This window comes from Terrapene carolina, unplaced genomic scaffold, assembly GCF_002925995.2.
Source record: "Terrapene carolina triunguis isolate 2854851 unplaced genomic scaffold, T_m_triunguis-2.0 Scaffold33715, whole genome shotgun sequence".
Lineage (NCBI taxonomy): Eukaryota > Metazoa > Chordata > Testudines > Emydidae > Terrapene > Terrapene triunguis.
In genome coordinates, this window is record NW_020698066.1 from 6508895 (window position 1) to 6528119 (window position 19225).

Below are 19225 nucleotides of genomic sequence, written 5' to 3' on the forward strand. Positions count from 1 at the left end.
ACAGGCAGCTGGAATAAAGCAGTTTTGTGAGTAAGTTGTATCTTTCCATTGTGTGTTTAAATAAGACATTCGCTATTGCAGAAGGAAGTCAGGAAACTCTGATCACCCCATATTAACATTGTAAAAGCTGAACTGCTGAGGTGTGGAGGTACCATTTCCTATCCAGGTGCACTGAATTTTCAGGAGCCAAGCTAACATTGGCTGACTCCCCTCACAGTTGCTCAGAATCAGCTGCGGGGGGTATTTCTTCTCTTTTGCTCAGTAATAGATGGGATCAGGAGCAAAGCACTCTGCAGAGAAGAACCAATTGCTGGCTCCATTTCTTGCTTTCTCCACCCCACTTCCAAAGATCCTAAGCCTAGCCCTGCAGAGCTCCTGTGGAACAGCATCCCCAATCTCCTGTGGGCACGAGCCTGTAGCAGTCCATTATTCCTGCTTTCCACTTTGGGTAAGGATTGTTTTTGCTGCTCGCAACATAAGACAGCATCTGATCCTAGTTATTAAAGAACATCCTCCATAAAATGAGTTCAAGTTCAATGGAAAATAAAGACAGGTCTAAATATACAGCGAAACCTCCTGATTTCTGTCTGTGAAAGAATGACCCTTATAAAAATGAATATCCATTCCCAAATGTTGTATATATCTTAAATGTTTCCTATTGATATCAAGAATGAGGATTTTCTGAAGCACACTGAGCACTTCTCCCATTTCATGCAGTTGTCTGGCCCCTACCACCTTGCCTTCCCCTACACCTGCATTTGGACGAGGAGTCTGGTTGTCTTGACCTCTCATATGTTTACTGGTATTTTTATCTGCTTCAACTGAATAGATTGGTAAATTAGCTAAGAGCTGGGGCTGATAATATATGGTTTCAACAGGCACAACATTGTTCTAAGTCAATATCCCTTAATCTATTGTATTTCACAGTTAATACAATACTTGTCCAAGTTTCAGAAAACTCTATTACAAAGCGAGCCTTAGGATATGGAGGAAAATCAGGAAACAGAGTTAATAAAAAAATGTCTTGGCTATCTCAGTTGGAGTCCTTAGGGATGATTAATGCAGCATAGAGTGTATAGCCAGAGAGGGCTCTGAGACATTTCTGGAACTGTACTTCTGCAGAGAATTTGTTGTATTTTGACTTGCTTCAACATATTGGGCTAAAATCATCCCTGAAGCCAAAAAAAGAGAGAGGAAATGTGATCTAATGGTTAAAATTCAGATTTTAGTTTTCCATATTATATGCATAATATGTAAACACATTGGATAGAGACACTGATGTGACTGTAATTTTAGGTACCCACTTTTAAAAATGTTGGCATAGACTATACATTTTCCCCTAAATTTGTTGTGTTATGCAACATATTTTGCATGTTAAATACATATGTGGCAATACACAAATTTTATTTAGAATATTACCAAATTTGTCAATTTGCATTATATTTGAGCTATGCTGCATAATGTAATGTAGTGCATTACCACATATTTAAATATTAATATCAATATATGATATTTTAAGTGTATTGCATCTCAGTAGATGGCGTGGCACAAAAACCTAGGAACATCACGTGTCACTTTTCTTGTTTACCACAGTCACTCTGAGCATCATGCAATAGCAGGGACAGAACTCTGATCCTACTACTCAAAAAACAAAGGTCTCTATTTATTATTCTCTCCTCTAGATACCATACAGGGACCATGGTATAGATGTGGAAAGTTCTGACTCCACCCAGTAGAGGTCAGTGGTACCTATCCACATAGATGCCTGGTGCTACATAAGGTATATCTGAAAGATAATCATTTAGCAAAATATATAACACAAGAATTTCCAATGGATTTGCCTCTTTTATATGGTTTAACATAAAAATGTTTGTGTGTGTCTGTGTGTGTAGTCTAAGAAGTGATGTTCTCTATTCCTCTTTTCTCTGACACCCCAATTCAGGAAAGCTTCCCTCTTCAGAAAGGTGCTTAAGCGCATGCTTAACTTTAACATGTGCTTAAATCCCACTGAAGTCTGAACCGGGGTCAGAATGGTTTAATCACATCTCTACTTCCAGTTTGTCCTCAGTCTAATGCAAAAAAACCCGACCACAGTAGTTATTAATGAAGTAACACCTAGAAGCCCCAGTTGTGCTAGGTACTGTATATATACAAACATATACCAAAAAGATGGTCCTTTCCCCAAAGAGCTTACAATCTTTACATTTTATATGCACAAAAGTAAAGAGATTAAAATGTAGGACTCCCCAAACCACTGAAAGGTGTTCATTGAGTGCATGCAATATTTTTGATGACTCTATAAGGAGAAAAGATATATATAAGCATTTGGTGGCTGAGTTACAGCTATTATGGGAATCATAAACAACTTTTCATCATCATATCATTCAAACGTGCCAAAAAAGAATGTTATTAAAGGTGCAAGGGGGAAAAAAGCTTACCTTTGGGCTAAGAACAAGTACAAGGAATTTCAACCCAAAGAGTGATGGGTAAAATATTCAAAAGCACCAAAATGTGTGTAAGTATGCTACATACATTCTTTACAGCACTCATTGTTATATGTATGCTTTATGGCCACTGTCTTTCAATGAGATTCTTAAGTACCTAAGTCACTTTTTAAAATGGGACTTAGGTGCTTTTGAAGATGTTACCTTATATTTCTTGAAACTTCTCTGAAAACACAGGCTTAGAATGAAAATATCTATTCAACTGTTGGTATAGTATACTACCACAGAGCTATATATGCCTGGGATTCACATATACATATCTCAATCAAAAGGAAAAAAATAATATAGCAAACACTTGACATTTACTACTGAGTATGGGCCAAATCCTGCTCACTTTCATCTGTGTAAATCAAGAGTAACTTCAATTAAGTGAATGGCTTCACTCTGCATTTACACTGGTTCACGTGAGATGAGATCAGTATCTAGCCTGGGCTGTCAGCGTAAAATGAATTGTGGTTTTACAGTGATGCCAAAGTACAGCACTCATTGGTCTATATATTATGTTTTATAGCACACTGCTTCCCTAGACAATATCTAAACAGCCATTTTGTTTCAGCATTATTATTAAAAGCCTCTCACTGTGTTTGGTATGTGCCACTGTATTAAATTATCAGGAACTGCAATCAACATTGATCTGAGATTTGGAATTTATTACCCAACAGTAAGAGACAGGGTGGGTGAGGAAATCTCTTTAATATCCTGGGACCGACACGGCTACAATTACACTGCATACGCTACAGTAAATTATTCAGTCCTGCATTCATGCCATAAAAAGCACAGCTAGACAGTTTTAAAAGTTGGATATCATACAAACTATCAGGGCTGCAAATTAACACTTTATAACACAGGAGAGCTTGGAATTATGGGTTAGTTTTTCCCTCTGCTTTTCTGAAGTTGTTATTATTATTATTAAAAATATACATTGTTTTAATATGGTGCCTACCGCATGCCCCCACACCCCCGAAGTTAGGTTCTCACAGATGAATGTGAGAGGTGGTCCAGGGAAGTTGATGAGAAGAATGAAGGAGAATTACATTGGCCCTGGTAAAGCTGAAATTGGCCAGTGTGGCTGCTGACCCACACAATATCAGTCAGCTAGAGAAGATTAAATGAGCTGCTGCCCAAACATATTGTGCTCTCTCTGACTAATAGCCTCATTCCAAAGGGCAGCCAAAGTGGAGCTGCAAAGGGGGCTGTGCAGTCTGAAGTTTTAAAAAAAATAAAATGTGCAATTAGCAAGAAGTGCCATGCAAGTGCAACACGCAGTCACATCATTACGAGAGACTCCACTGATCATTTGCACAGATCCCCTACAGCACTCGCTGGCAACTGAGGAGAGAACAGAAGCTTATTTTAAAATTCACTAGCAATGTAAAAATATTCAACAGAGATGCAAAAGAAGAAACGAGGAGAGCGAGAGAATGTGATGTTAGACATGGCCAACAATAATACCTGGTATTCAAACTGTGTTTAGCAAAGATTAACTATTTCTCACCACAGCCTTGTGAAATGGGCACTATTTTGCTTGTTTAGCAGATGGGGAAACGGAGACATAAGGGGTTAAAGGCCACACTCTCATATCTTTTTCAGAGAAGTTGTGTGTGTAGTAACTTGCTCGACAAGTTGCCTCAGTGAAAGCAAAGGGCTACTCTTGTCAAAAGGTACACATGAATGTTAATAAGGGTATACACATCTGGTCCTAATTGGCTTTTCAAGGCCACACAGCAAGATATTGGCAAAGCCAGACTCAGAACTCAGGGACTCCTAACTCACCTATCCTGCATGTAGAGCCCTAGATCTGGGCCTCTATAGGGAAGAGCAGCTGTTTCCCGACGGTTGTAATTTAAATATATAAAATGGGCAGCAGTTTATCTATCATTATAAAACTGATGGAGGAGAGTATCACATGTGCAACACAAAGAAGGGAGGGAGTCCCTAAATTGTTTGTAGTGTCTTTATTTTAAAAGACAGCATCATAAAGTCCCCTTTTACATAGGACTACATTGAAATAGTGAAGATAGTTTTCATTTTCATAAGTCTATTCCCAAAAAGCCTTCTGCAGATTGAGGAACAGAATTTTTCAAACTAGTCTGGCGTGTGATTATCTGTCCAAAATGCAGTGTTCAGTGAAAACTGAATTATCTAGAGAGGGACAAAAAGGTGTCAAACAAAGTCTGTTTGGTCATAAAGCAAATTGATGTTTGTTTTGTAAATATATGTCAATTAAAACTAACTAAATAAATAAAAGCTGCACTCCCTACCTTGGTTGATTCTCCTGCCTACTGCACTTTAACTACAGATGCCAGAAATGCTCCGAGCTGACTCTGACATTAGTACTTTTATCAGATTCACTACACCTTGGGACTAAATTGACCAAGTCCATGTTGTGGAGATCACCACGACATGTTTGCTAGTGCGCGTGTTTGTCAAAACTCAGAGGGGTGAACATCACTCCACCCTCATAAAGCCCAAATCATCGCGTATTTGGTTAAGTGCATGGACCCGGCTGTGTACATTTAAACCACATCTCAACCTCCATGGCTACTAGTTCAGCATGCAAGCTGGAAGAGGAGCTGCAAACCTCCATGCCGCTTGTACGGGTAGTTAGGACCACTGAATCCATGTATCTCAAGGCTTCTTCCTTAACATTTCTCAATGCTTCCCCCTGTGCTGGTCTTTCAGACCAGAGCAGACACATCCTCCAAAGCAGGCAAATGCTTAAGTGATGCAAAAAGCCTTGCACAGGCCCTTCACATCAGATGAATTTCACCCTGAACACTGGGAACATGTTGTCAAACCCAAAGAAGCACTCACAAAGTTCTGTGTCCCAAACCTAGATGTATTTCTTAAGAAGATTTTGCCAGGCAAAACCAACTGAGATGAAACTTCTGTTTTTTGAGGGTGTCTTGTGGGAGGGGAAGGGAAGCTCATCTGTACAATAAAATAAAACATAGTAACATACATTCAAAACAGCCACAATAAATATTAAAAACAATCACATCCTGTTTTCAGTTCTCTAGCTACTAAGTGTGAAAGCCAGTATCACTAATATTTCCTGCAGACCAAGGGTATGAATTCTATCAAACAGCAGCTCCAAAATTCTATAAAACAGCAGCTCCAAACCCCATTTTAGCTTTGAGAGTCTTAAAACAGTTATTATTTGGGCTAAGATTACTGGTGTTTTGCAGCAGCGGCAGCTGTTGAAACAGATAAAGGATGATTTATTATGTGCACAGCTAGCCTCTGTTTACCAGTGTAATAACAAATGGATGAACAAAGCAAGCAAACAAAACCTGAATACATACCAAGACAGGTGTGTCCATTGTCACTCCCACCAGAGACCAGAGTTGATTGGGCTCTACCAGACAGAGGTGAGGTTGAGATGTCCTTCAGAGGAAGCATGAGGAGAAGGGAGAAGAATAGAGGGGGGAACGCCTGCCAGGACCCCCTCATCCTAGAGAAAGGAAGAAAGAAAGAACTGTAATACAGGAAGAGTACTCAGGGACACACATACCCCAATACTCAGGGAGAGAGTCACACACCTGCTTCTCATTCCTAATCTGGGGGACAGAGAGAAACTCACACACTCTCCCTGCTACATAGGGAGCATCTCTTTCACCCCCACCTGCTCTTTTGGTGCTCAGGGAGAATCTCACACACACATACCCCTCCCCCACACACACTTCACTGGTACTCTCTTCCTCCAACCCCCAATCACCAATATTCAAGGACAGTTGCACAGCCTCTCACTAGTATTCAGGGGTCTCTTCCCCCTCATACATAACTAGAGTCTCCCCTCCCCCAATAGCACTCATACAACATCCCCCCTCTCACCAGGCACTTAGGGAAAACCAGTAGGACTGTATTTCCCCCCCTCCCACACACACACACACACCTGTATTATCCCTTTCTCTTTCCCGCCTTTTCCTTCCCTGCTGGCCTTGGAACAGAAGGGGGCCTATATGCACTGCTCTGGCTCTGGGCTCTTCAGCCACTTGTAGCAAGCGCAGCAGCAGCAGCAGATGACTAACTGATCATAAAACCACAGCAAGTGCTGGAGCCGCTCAGCATTAATAAAGCAAGACACTCCCCGACACAGCTAGCGTGGCAAAAACAAAACACAAAAGAAAAAAAGTCCAGAAAAAAATATTACCTAACCCAAACTCTTCTAGTAATATCTCAGGCTGGGCCTTCCACTTTCAGATAGAAATAATGAACATTAATAATAGAAGAAAATACCCTCGGCGTTGGTGACTCACTCCCAGCAAACAGCTCAGTCTTCTGTTTTCTTCTTCCCTTTTTCTTAACGAGTGCGGTTTGACCCTTGTGGGGGGTGGTAATCAGGCTGTAGGGTTCCCAGGCTGGTGTTTTACTTGTGTCAGTCAGCTAAGTCTAATCATGAGGAAAGAAAAGAAGCCAAGCCAAGTTGCCAACATAATGGGAACAAAGGGGATGCAGGGAGCTGATTGATTCAAAGCAGATTCGGACATCTCTATTCTCATCAGCATTTTCAAAGTTTGTTTACATCCCCCACCAGCGTCTGAGGGTTAAAAAGCCAGATACATTTCCTGCTTGGACCATCTAAGCAACTGAAGGTTTGCTGCCTGTTTTTCAAATAAGGTTTGAAACAAAAATTGAAGTAAAGTCCACCTCTGCCTGCAGCAGAAAAGAATAGTGAAATGGTAACTTAAAACAACGTAACGGCAGAGACAGAACGAGCCCAAATATCTTAACTACAGAAGCCGTGAGAGTGGGAGGAAGGATGGTCCTCTGGGTAAAACACTGGATTAGGCCTCAGGGTTCATTTCCCGGGTCTGCCACTGGAGTTGCTTATTCTCTCTGTGCTTCAGTTCCCCATCTATAAAATGGGGCTAATCATATTCCATTTCTCCTACTTCTTGTCTGTATTTTTTTTTTTGGCTTATTATCTCTTAGGGCTTAGCTGTGTGTTTGTATGGTACAAGAAGGTTCCAATCTCAGGTGGCATCAGTGCTTAAAGTGGTCTGAAAAAAGTGGGTGGGGGTCACATCACCTTCACATCTGCCTGCCCCCCTGCCTGGCAATTAATTCTGCCCCTAACCACCAAATCAGTCCTGTCCCCCCCTGTCTTCATATCAGTTCTACTCCCACATCTGTTCTGCACCCCACCCCCCAGCCTCCCCTCTCCTTGTCCTGTAGCTCCTGGAGTTCTTCACCCCCGCTCCCAGGCTGGAGCAGGCTGAAGTGGGGTCCCCCCTCTTCCTTCCCCAGCCAAGTGTTGCTGGGGCAGGGAGGGAAGGGAATGGAGCCACTCTGAGCAAGGGCTCTTTCTGTTCCTTCATCTGTCTTCCCTCCTGTGAGAATGGTGTTGGATTGCTGAGGGGTGGGGGAGAGATCGCTGATGGATTCCTGCAGCAGGCCTGAATGGCTGCTCTACCCTAGGAGGCAGGCAAGTGGGGAAAGCAACCAGTGAGAGGTTAGTATGAAAACTATACACTCCTCAGCAACGCAGTTTGTCTCCTAGAAATTGTATTTCCTGGGCATGCAACCCATTTTGACCTGGCGCACTTCAAGCTCTAGTTGGGGTCTCTAAGTGCTACCTTAATATAAACAAATAGTCACAAATAGTGTTGTCTTTCTTCCCATAAGGAACTAGTTACTATAAAAGCTAGACAAATACTTATCAGAGAGGGTTCAAGAACTGAAAGTTTGTCTTCATTTTAAAGAACAAAGAGACATGTTCAAATTCTGATGCAATGGCTGCAAAAAGGTTTATTCAAAAATTTAAAATGGATGCACCTCACAGTATATGTAATTTCATCCTTTAAACCAGAACCCAGCACTACTCAGTACACTGCTCTTAATGAACATTACAAACAAAATAAATGTAATAATTAGTACTTGAATTTCTCAAGCCTGTCTCTACTTATTGTTCCTCTTGAAGCTGGCAATCTTCATAGTGAATGACAGACAAGCAAATATGTTAGTGTAAATTACCTTTTCAATATGCTAGTCCTACTGTAATCTGCAGGGATTTTTTTCCCTATCTCAATAAAAACTCACTATAAAAAGACATTATGCTGCAGTGTCTGCATCTCCCTTAATCCCCTATTAAACCTTTTTTAACACACATATTAGTTGATTCCCAATAACACTTTGAAGTCTTTTAAAACCGTGGAGACTGGCTCATAAGAGGCTGCTTCAAAAGCCAGAGCTCTCATATTCATGCTGGAAAATCTTCCTAGCACCTAGATCTTTTGAACTGGTTCCATTTTATATCTGCAGCAAAATACAAATCTAAATAACATCACTGCCACTTAGAAAATATTTACATACATTGGCCAGATACTCAGCTGCTGCTGGGGATGTAAGCCAGGAAAGAATATAGTTCTCTGCTTTTATCGGTTATTTGCAGTGTTGTTGTAGTTGTTTATCAGTTATGTTATTTGTTACACATATGTGGTGTTAGAAATACTGCTGCAGTGACCCAGAGGTCTGTGTAACAAAGATCTGAGTGGTTTTTCTCTACATTTTATGTATTTTCAAAGCTATTAAACTAATAAAAAAAACCTCTTAAAATGCAGTCTGACTAGGCAAATACGGGATTTACATGGTCAGTTTTAGAGGCCAGGCAAAAATTAACTCAGCTACTCACTCTTTCCTTTTGCCAAAGCTATTTTGAATGTAAAAATGTTAATAGCAGGTACTTAAGGCACTTGGACATGATCAATTTACTGGTCTTTATGATCTATATATTCACTTTAGTACAACAAAGAGGGAACAGATAATATTGCAAACTTCTTGATAAGAATGTGAATGAGATTAATGAGGAAAAAAGCCTTGAAATTTCTTCCAAACTAAGGGCCTCAAACCCATTCCTGACTAAAGACCTCTCTATGCTGCCTCAACACAAATAAATAATAAATAAAACAAAAACTACAATAGGCAAAATTCTGCCTCCTACAGAATGCTAGGGAGAAGGCCTACTGCCTAGAGGCATTTTTGTTATCAGGTCTTCATCTCCTGTTCTTCCCTGCACCCTGCAGCCAAATATTGCTTGATACTTGCACGGGTGCATTAGAGGATAGAGGAAAGTGCTCCTTGCACCTTCATCCCCCTCCCACACACCTGTATTGTGCCAACTATGATTTCCCATCAGATATATACATCAGAAGAAGCCTGGGGAAATTAAGCCTGTGTGTGGCATTAGTCTTGCCCTAAGCAGGAGGTGAATTTTGATGCCTTAACAGCTAGTTGGGACTTTACATCTCTATTCTCCAGATTTGAACGATGCCTGACCCCACACATGTTTTCTATGTTGCTGCATCTCCTCTCTGCCCCTGCACATGTTGAGCGTTAACTTACTCTGCCTCATTAATTTCACTGGGACTACGCATGTAAGGATGGTACAACGAGTGCCTGAGAACTGGCAATTCCCAGCTGAATGTTAATTCAGAATCAGCAACAGTAGTGATACAGGGTCATTTCTCAACAGCTGCAACATACAAGACCTTGACTTAAGAGGCAACCACTGCCAGCCAGGTAATATGATCGAACCTGCTTAGGCACGTTTGAAAATCCCAATAGATATCTATCTGCATCCGTAGGCCCTAAATACCTTTGAAAAACTGGCTGTTAGTCTCTCTCTGTCCCAGTTCCCCACCTGTGAAATGGGGATAATAGTACTTTCTACCTCACAGGGATGTTGTGAAGTAAATACAGTAAAAGGTTGTGAGGGACACAGATAATACCGTAATGGGGGCTATTTAGAATATGCCGACACTGCAATGTAATCCCTAACTAAATGCCTGACCCTGTGCAATTCTGAGCGTAATAGATGCTACTGTTACACTGAGCTTCTTCAACTCCCATTTCAATCGCTAGGAGGTGAGTGCCCATGCACCAACTTGAAAGAGACACTAAGGACCACCTAGGACTAGGGCTTTCAGAGGTTCTCAAACTTCATTGCATCATGACCCCCTTCTGACAACAAAAATTACTACATGACCCTGGGCAGTGGGCAGGGCAAGGGTGGAAACCGAGCCCTGCTGCTCCAGGCCCCAGCAAATCTAGCGCTGGCCCTGGCGACCCCATTGAAATGGGGTTAAAACATAAGAACATAAGAACGGCCGTACCGGGTCAGACCAAAGGTCCATCTAGCCCAGTATCCTGTCTACCGACAGTGGCCAATGCCAGGTGCCCCAGAGGGAGTGTACCAACAGGCAATGGTCAAGTGATCTCTCTCTCCTGCCATCCATCTCCATCCTCTGACAAACAGAGGCTAGGGACACCATTCCTTACCCATCCTGGCTAATAGCCATTAATGGACTTAACCACCATGAATTTATCCAGTTCTCTATTAAACGCTGTTATAGTCCGATCCTTCACAACCTCCTCAGGTAAGGAGTTCCACAAGTTGACTGTGCGCTGCGTGAAGAAGAACTTCCTTGTATTTGTTTTAAACCTGCTGCCTATTAATTTCATTTGGTGACCTCTAGTTCTTGTATTATGGGAATAAGTAAATAACTTTTCCTTATCCACTTTCTCCACATCACTCATGATTTTATATGCCTCTATCATATCCCCCCTTAGTCTCCTGTTTTCCAAGCTGAAGAGTCCTAGCCTCTTTAATCTCTCCTCATATGGGACCCGTTCCAAACCCCTAATCATTTTAGTTGCCCTTTTCTGAACCTTTTCTAGTGCCAGTATATCTTTTTTTAGATGAGGAGACCACATCTGTACGCAGTATTCAAGATGTGGGCATACCATTGATTTATATAAGGGCAATAATATATTCTCAGTCTTATTCTCTATCCCCTTTTTAATGATCCCTAACATCCTGTTTGCTTTTTTGACTGCCTCTGCACACTGCGCGGACATCTTCAGAGAACTATCCACGATGACTCCAAGATCTTTTTCCTGACTTGTAGCTAAATTAGCCCCCATCATATTGTTGTATAGTTGGGGTTATTTTTTCCAATGTGCATTACTTTACATTTATCCACATTAAATTTCATTTGCCATTTTGTTGCCCAATCACTTAGTTTTGTGAGATCTTTTTGAAGTTCATCACAGTCTGCTTTGGTCTTAACTATCTTGTGCAGTTTAGTATCATCTGCAAACTTTGCCACCTCACTGTTTACCCCTTTCTCCAGATCATTTATAAATAAGTTGAATAGGATTGGTCCGAGGACTGACCCTTGGGGAACACCACTAGTTACCCCTCTCCAGTTCTCAATCCATGAAAGGACCTTCCCTTTTATCCCATGACAACTTAATTTACGTAAGAGCCTTTGGTGAGGGACCTTGTCAAAGGCTTTCTGGAAATCTAAGTACACTATGTCCACTGGATCCCCCTTGTCCACATGTTTGTTGACCCCTTCAAAGAACTCTAATAGATTAGTAAGACACGATTTCCCTTTACAGAAACCATGTTGACTATTGCTCAACAGATTATGTTTTTCTATGTGTCTGACAATTTTATTCTCAACTATTGTTTCGACTAATTTGCCCGGTACCGACATTAGACTTACCGGTCTGTAATTGGCGGGATCACCTCTAGAGCCCTTTTTAAATATTGGTGTTACATTAGCTAACTTCCAGTCATTGGGTACAGAAGCTGATTTAAGGTTACAAACCTTAGTTAATAGTTCCGCAACTTCACATTTGAGTTCTTTCAGAACTCTTGGGTGAATGCCATCTGGTCCCGGTGACTTGTTAATGCTAAGTTTATCAATTAATTCCAAAACCTCCTCTAGTGACACTTCAATCTGTGCCAGTTCCTCAGATTTGTCACCTACAAAAGCCGGCTCAGGTTTGGGAATCTCCCTAACATCCTCAGCCGTGAAGACTGAAGCAAAGAATCCATTTAGTTTCTCCGCAATGACTTTATCTTCTTTAAGCGCTCCTTTTGTATCTCGATCATCAAGGGGCCCCACTGGTTGTTTAGCAGGCTTCCTGCTTCTGATATACTTAAAAAACTTTTTGTTATTACCTTTGGAGTTTTTGGCTAGCCGTTCTTCAAACTCCTCTTTGGCTTTTCTTATTACATTCTTGCACTTAATTTGGCAGCGTTTATGCTCCTTTCTATTTGCCGCACTAGGATTTGACTTCCACTTTTTAAAGGAAGTCTTTTTATCTCTCACTGCTTCTTTTACATGGTTGTTAAGCCACGGTGGCTCTTTTTTAGTTCTTTTACTGTGTTTCTTAATTTGGGCTATACATTGAAGTTGGGCCTCTATTATGGTGTCTTTAAAAAGCACCCATGCAGCTTACAGGGATTTCACTTTAGTCACTGTACCTTTTAATTTCTGTTTAACTAACCCCCTCATTTTTGCATAGTTCCCCCTTTTGAAATTAAATGCCACAGTGTTGGGCTGTTGAGATGTTCTTCCCACCACAGGGATGTTGAATGCTTTTGTATTATGGTCACTATTTCCAAGCGGTCCTTTATAGTTACCTCTTGGACCAGCTCCTGCGCTCCACTCAGGACTAAATCTAGAGTTGCCTCTCCCCTTGTGCGTTCCCGTACCAGCTGCTCCATGAAGCAGTCATTTAAAGTATCGAGAAATTTTATCTCTGTATTTTGTCCTGAAGTGAAATGTTCCCAGTCAATATGGGGATAATTGAAATCCCCCACTATTATTGGGTTCTTAATTTTGATAGCCTCTCTAATTTCCCTTAGCATTTCATCATCACTATCACTGTCCTGGTCAGGTGGTCTATAATAGATGCCTAATGTTATATTCTTATTAGAGCATGAAATTTCTATCCACAGAGATTCTATGGAACATGTGGATTCACTTAAGATTTTTACTTCATTTGATTCTACATTTTCTTTCACATATAGTGCCACTCCTCTCCTCCTCCCCCCCCCCGCGCGACCTGTTCTGTCCTTCCGATATATTTTGTACCCCGGAATGTTTGTGTCCCATTGATTGCTCTCAGTCCACCAGGTTTCTGTGATGCCTATTATATCAATATCCTCCTTTAACACGAGGCACTCTAGTTCACCCATCTTATTATTTAGACTTCTAGCATTTATGTACAAGCACTTTAAAAACTTGCCACTGTTTATTTGTCTGCCCTTTTCTGATGTGTTAGATTCTTTTTTATGTGAATGTTTATCATCTGATCTGGCCCTTATATTATCCTCCTCCATCCTCTGCTCCTGACTATAACCTGGAGATTCTCTATCATTAGACTCTCCCCTAATGGGTTGCAGCCCACTTTGGGGTCCCGATGCACAGTTTGAGAAATGCAGTGTTAGACATATCGCAGCAAAAACAGTTTAAAGTCCCTTGGATAATCTAACCTGCCATTGACACAGAGAAAGCAGTGGATACTGATACTGAACATGTCCTGTCTCTGCAATACCAGCTCTTCTACTTTCTAGGCTGCAACTGCCCTGGAAAATTTAGGACTTGTAATTCAGCACCATTGCAGCTCCACCAGTGATAACAACAACGGCAACTGCAGTGTAGACAGGACTCAAACATTTTTATCACCATGTTGTGTCACCCTGCTGTTGTAAGAGCACTCTAATATCTGTATATAGGCCAAAAGTGGCAGTTGCTGGCACTCAAGATAAGATGGCAGTTGCTGGCACTCAAGAACATGCAGCACAGTTCCTGGGTGTTGTAGGACTCAAAGCTTGTTGTTGTACACTACAAATGGTTTCCTTTGCAAAGCTCTTTACAGCAGCTCCCCATACCTACCATAAGGAGGGTCAGATGACCACAGGCAAAAGCACTGTGCCCTATCTATACTACAGACTCCACTGCAGCTAACACTGATGAGGATGCGGTAGTGCTGAATATTGGATCCTAATTTTTCTAGGGTGGATAAGGCCTTAAATATGATATTCAACATTCCCAAAGGAATAACAATTGAAAATATATATTCAGTCTACTCTAATCTGTTGTATTCATCACCCATTACCATTATAACGTTCTTGTTTTGATTATATTTTGATTATATATAATTTAAAAATATGTAAGGCTCTCTCACACTCATATATATTTACAGTTGTATAGTTACTTTATATGGTTACTTTGGAAGGCCTCTCTTATTTGACATGTTATTTGCTCTTTTTAAGTGAGTGGATATGTACCTCATGTTTTAGGAATCTGCCTACGAGATATAAATCCAGCAGAGAGAAACCTTTAGACCAGTGATCACCTCGCTCCCTTTTCATGTTTTTATTTTCATAGTTACCTTTGACAGCTAAGTTCTCACTGATTCATTGAGTTGGATATTTTTCTTTACCACTCTTACAATTTCTGGGACTGTCATAATCATCTCTGTGGTTGGCGCATTATCGCTGGCATGGGTGAACATTTCCAAGGCCCCATGTGGATTTTCTATATTACCACATCCAAGTGAGTCATTCCCCCACCCTGGTTTCTTTATCAGTTGCTGCTTGTGGTTCAAGTTATACATCTCTCTCAGACTCTCTTTCAATCTCCTTGTCATTCAAAGCTCCAGGGAAAGCATTCAAACCAACATTGTTCTACATTCATATCTGAGAATGTCTTCTGACCTATTACCATGCTGTAGAAGAGGTGATCATCCTTTATTCTGTAACCTTTAATGAAATTATCTGTCTCAGCCTGCAAGAACTGTTGACATCTGTGCTTTTAGAAATGTAAATTGCTGACATTACTCAGTTCAGTTTCAGGTGTAATAAAATATGATTCAAGACATTTAAGACTTTTAGAATAAAAGTGATGAAATAAATGCCACCATATTAACAGTATATGTACCACATTTTTAGCCAATTGTTCTAAGTTTGTAGATACAACCATCATCGTTATATCAGTAACAATTAATCCTGTGCAAAGTGGGTGTAAAACACTACCAATTCAGAATGGTAGCATTTTACTTTCACTTCACACTGGTGTAAGTGATTCAAATGTTCCAAGGCAATAGAGAATGAGATCCATGAAATCCATCCCTGCAGAATTATCACTGTACAGTCAGTTTAATCAGAAATGTAGCTACTATTTAAATTTTTACTAGTTCTGGTAAAAAAACATGAATTTGTACAGGTAGCATCATGTGAAAAGTATTTGTAGTTGTGAGTGTAACACCTCAGGGGCTGATTACATTTATTCCATCTGGGCTTCGCTCCATTGGTGAAAATAAAATTAACAGTACTCCCTAGTCTTTGTCAGCACATAAGATATCTGTATATAAAAGACCCATTAAAAATGGCAACAATTACTCCACAGTTTGGTTTGTGGCACAAACATGTCAAAATGGGCATTCTTTGTGTAAACTAAGGATCACAACATTGTTTAAATGTATTGTTTGAGCTTTTTGACTGTTTTTTGTGTGCTTATAAATGGGACATATGTTGTGCCTGTATAAACTGTATTGGTGGTAGTATAAAAATATCAAGATTTGTTTTTTAAAGAGACATTTCCCAGTGATGCATGTATAAATATGCAGAGCCATTTACAAGGTGATTTTTAAACTATTAATTAAACAAGCCATTAGTCATCCAGCCATTTACAGAGTTTCCATACTGTACAGGAAGCCTAGCCATATTAATGTGCTTGAGGCTCTTAAAATTTGCATATGTAACACCGACAGACCCCAGCCGTGGGCGGGAAGGATTGAACCAGGGACCTCTGGAGCTTAGTGCATGAGCCTCTACCGCATGAGCTAAAAGCCAACTGGCGCTTAGCTAAGGCTGTAGAGCAGACTCATTTTATCTCTCTCGGAGTGGTCTCAGTGCCATTAGATGGGACAGAACACTATACCCAGAAGGTGTGTGGGTTACACATACTCATCCAGTTTAAACAGTCTGAATTTTAGGGGACTCACTACCAGTTATGCACATAGCAAAAAGGTGAATCTATCCTTTAGCTAAACACTAAATGCCACATATTCCTGTTGTGCTAATGTTGTACAGGTTGGTAACCTTACACAGACAATCCAAACGCAAACGATAGTTCAGCACACAAACCTTGGTCTTCCGGGTATTTTACAGAAATCTGATTCATGAATAATCTGCATTTATCTGTCTACATCGATTCTAAGGCCAGAAGGGACCATTGTGATAATTTTGTCTGACTTCCTGAATAACCCAGGCCATAGAACTTCCTTGATATAATTCCTTTTGAACTAGAGGCTGAGCATATGTCTTTAAAAAAATCCATATTTGATTTTAAAACTATGTAGATGCCTGAGTCTCCCTTTACTTACACCAGTTTTATGCTGATTTAACAGCTTTGAAATCAGTGGAGTTACTCCTAGTTTAATCCTGCCTGTGTATATAAAAGAAGAATATATGGGGATACAGTCCCATTATTATAGTATCTGAGCACCTCACAATAATTAAGGAATTTATCCTCACAGCACCTGTATGCACAAGGGAATTACTTTATTCATATGTAGCTCTTTCCTCACTCCCTTTTGTTGCTATGCTGGTTTTGGGCATGCCTGTTTGTTCTGGAATCATGACAGAATATTTCTGTATGTAGGGTTTATTACTGTTAGAAAGAAAGAAAAATTCTTGCATTCCTGAAGAAAATATAGCACCACTTGCTCAGGCACTTTACTGATTTTCTTGATAGGATAAGTGACTAGAATTCACTAGACTAGAGTTTGGTAGAGTTAATTCCCCTTTTAAAAGGCCCAATCATGGAGATTACAAGCCTGATTCTTCTCTCACAAACCACGTGAAATCAAGGTAGCTGTAAGATGGTGTAAGTGGGAAGAATCAGGCACTACATTGTACTTTCGCACTCCACCAATCCCTTGAATGCAGAATGCTTCCTTCCACCTGGTCTCTGGTATTATTGCCCATGTTGGAATCATTAAGTCAGCCATCAAGATACGTACTTTGTGCTCTGTGGGATAGCTGACTGGTTGACTGACTCCCCCTCTCATTACTGGCCTTCTGCAGTCCTTTTTCAGCTGATTTAACTAGCTGATTCAATGAAATCTAAATAGTATTTCAGATAAAGCAACACCTCCTTATAATACTTTTCCAACACCTTTTCTAATCTCACTTCGGGATACATAAAAAGAACCATAACACTTTCTGATGAGTTATTGAATCCTTTCAGAAACTTGATATATGCTCAGTGCAAGGTTTATTAAAGTACGAGGGATATAGGCATATGCATTCGCAAAGTCTAGCCAAGTAAATTATTCTTGTCTCTTTCAGCTTTACAAATCAATTGATCTATCATACTAATGTGTGCCAAGATTTCTGAAAGCAGGCACTCCTTTTTTGCACAGAGGTGTTCAAATATATACTGATCATTAAAAGTTCATTTTTTAAAATCAAGCTTAAGCAGCTGAACATCGAGTTATTATTCAGTTTTCTTATCCTAATTCCGTATTCTTTGTCTAGATACTAGTGGTTGGTACCATATAAATATCACAGACCAACAAACAGAGAGAGCAGATACAATTATCTGTCATTATATTGAGGTGGGGAGAAGTATTTTCACTGAAATCTTTGCTTAGCAAAGAAGTGAACTGTGTAGTATCCCCAGGTTCTCTCACTTCATTTTATTTATTTGCTTTCCACCGCTCATTATGCAGGCTCTGAGTGCATATTTAATATTTAAAGCAATAGGCACAATTTAATAACAAATGTCAAATTAAATAGACTCCAACTTGATCATTAAATTCTTTGCCTTCATCACAGCCAGCTCCCACAAAGACAAAAATCTGAGTAGACAGATTGGCCTTACTCTATGTCCGGAAAGTCAACAACTTGGGGCTCAGTTCTGCAAACCATATTCACCTGAGTAGTTCCATTGACTCAGAAACTCAGTGAGACTTCTTATTACTTTAGCAAGGACATTTAAATGAGTGAAGTTTGCAGGTTTGAGCATTGGGGGTCTGTCAGGCCAAAAGGGAAAGCAAATAGATGTATAGATTCATAGATCATAAGACCAGAAGGGACCATTGTGATAATTCAGGGAAGTTGTATGGCCTGTGTCATACAGAAGCTCAGATTAGATTAATTCCTATTTGAACTAGAGCATATCTTTTATATAAACATCCAATCTTGACTTTAAACTTTCCAGTGATGGAGACTGCACCACATAGACACCACAGTTTTGGGTCACTTTTCACTAAATTCACATGAATCAAATTTAAAAACAACAAAAGAATGAAAATGGGTAAATTCTCCTTGAGAGAACACAGAGTATGTCTCTTCTATAGCAAACTGCAACTGAACTGAACACAAAATGGCAGCTGCTTCCCACAACAATCAGGTTCCTAGAAATTTAAAGGAACATTATTCAGGAAACAAAATCATAACAATTGCCCAGTGGTATACACCACAGCTAATTGCATGCTTTTCTTTTTTATATATATTTATAATTTTGTATTAGTTTTCCGAATACAACAAATATACCAAAATACCAGCTATTGCATACATTTCTAAAGTACCTGTTATTTTGTCATCTGGTGTATCTGATGAATGATACATCAGATTCCCACTGGGGGGCTGATTCTGAACAGTGCAAGTGTAGAGCATTGCCTGTAGAAATACAAGATAGAAGGTGACATGCAGAACAAGGAGTGTACAGGAACTCAGTACTGCTCTGAGAATTCTTCGGTGAGACCATCTGTGTTCCTGATTAGTGACAGACGTAAGGCCCAAAAGGAGAACACTTAGGGCTGGTCTATACTTACTCGTTAGTTCGATGGCTGGAAATCGAACTTCCGGGTTCGATTTATCGCGTCTGGTCTGGACACGATAAATCGAT

General features: G+C 40.2%; 1 protein-coding gene across 1 annotated transcript in view; it reads right to left on the reverse strand.

The window, feature by feature from the left end:
• The window catches only part of LOC112117184 (acyloxyacyl hydrolase), a 111023-nt gene extending 105066 nt beyond the window's left edge, over nt 1-5957 (reverse strand). Inside the window, exon 1 of the mRNA XM_026663461.1 lies at nt 5810-5957. Within this exon, the coding sequence (XP_026519246.1) occupies nt 5810-5957 (148 nt within the window). The remainder of the gene's footprint in view (nt 1-5809) is intronic.
• Nucleotides 5958-19225: the final 13268 nt, after the last annotated feature.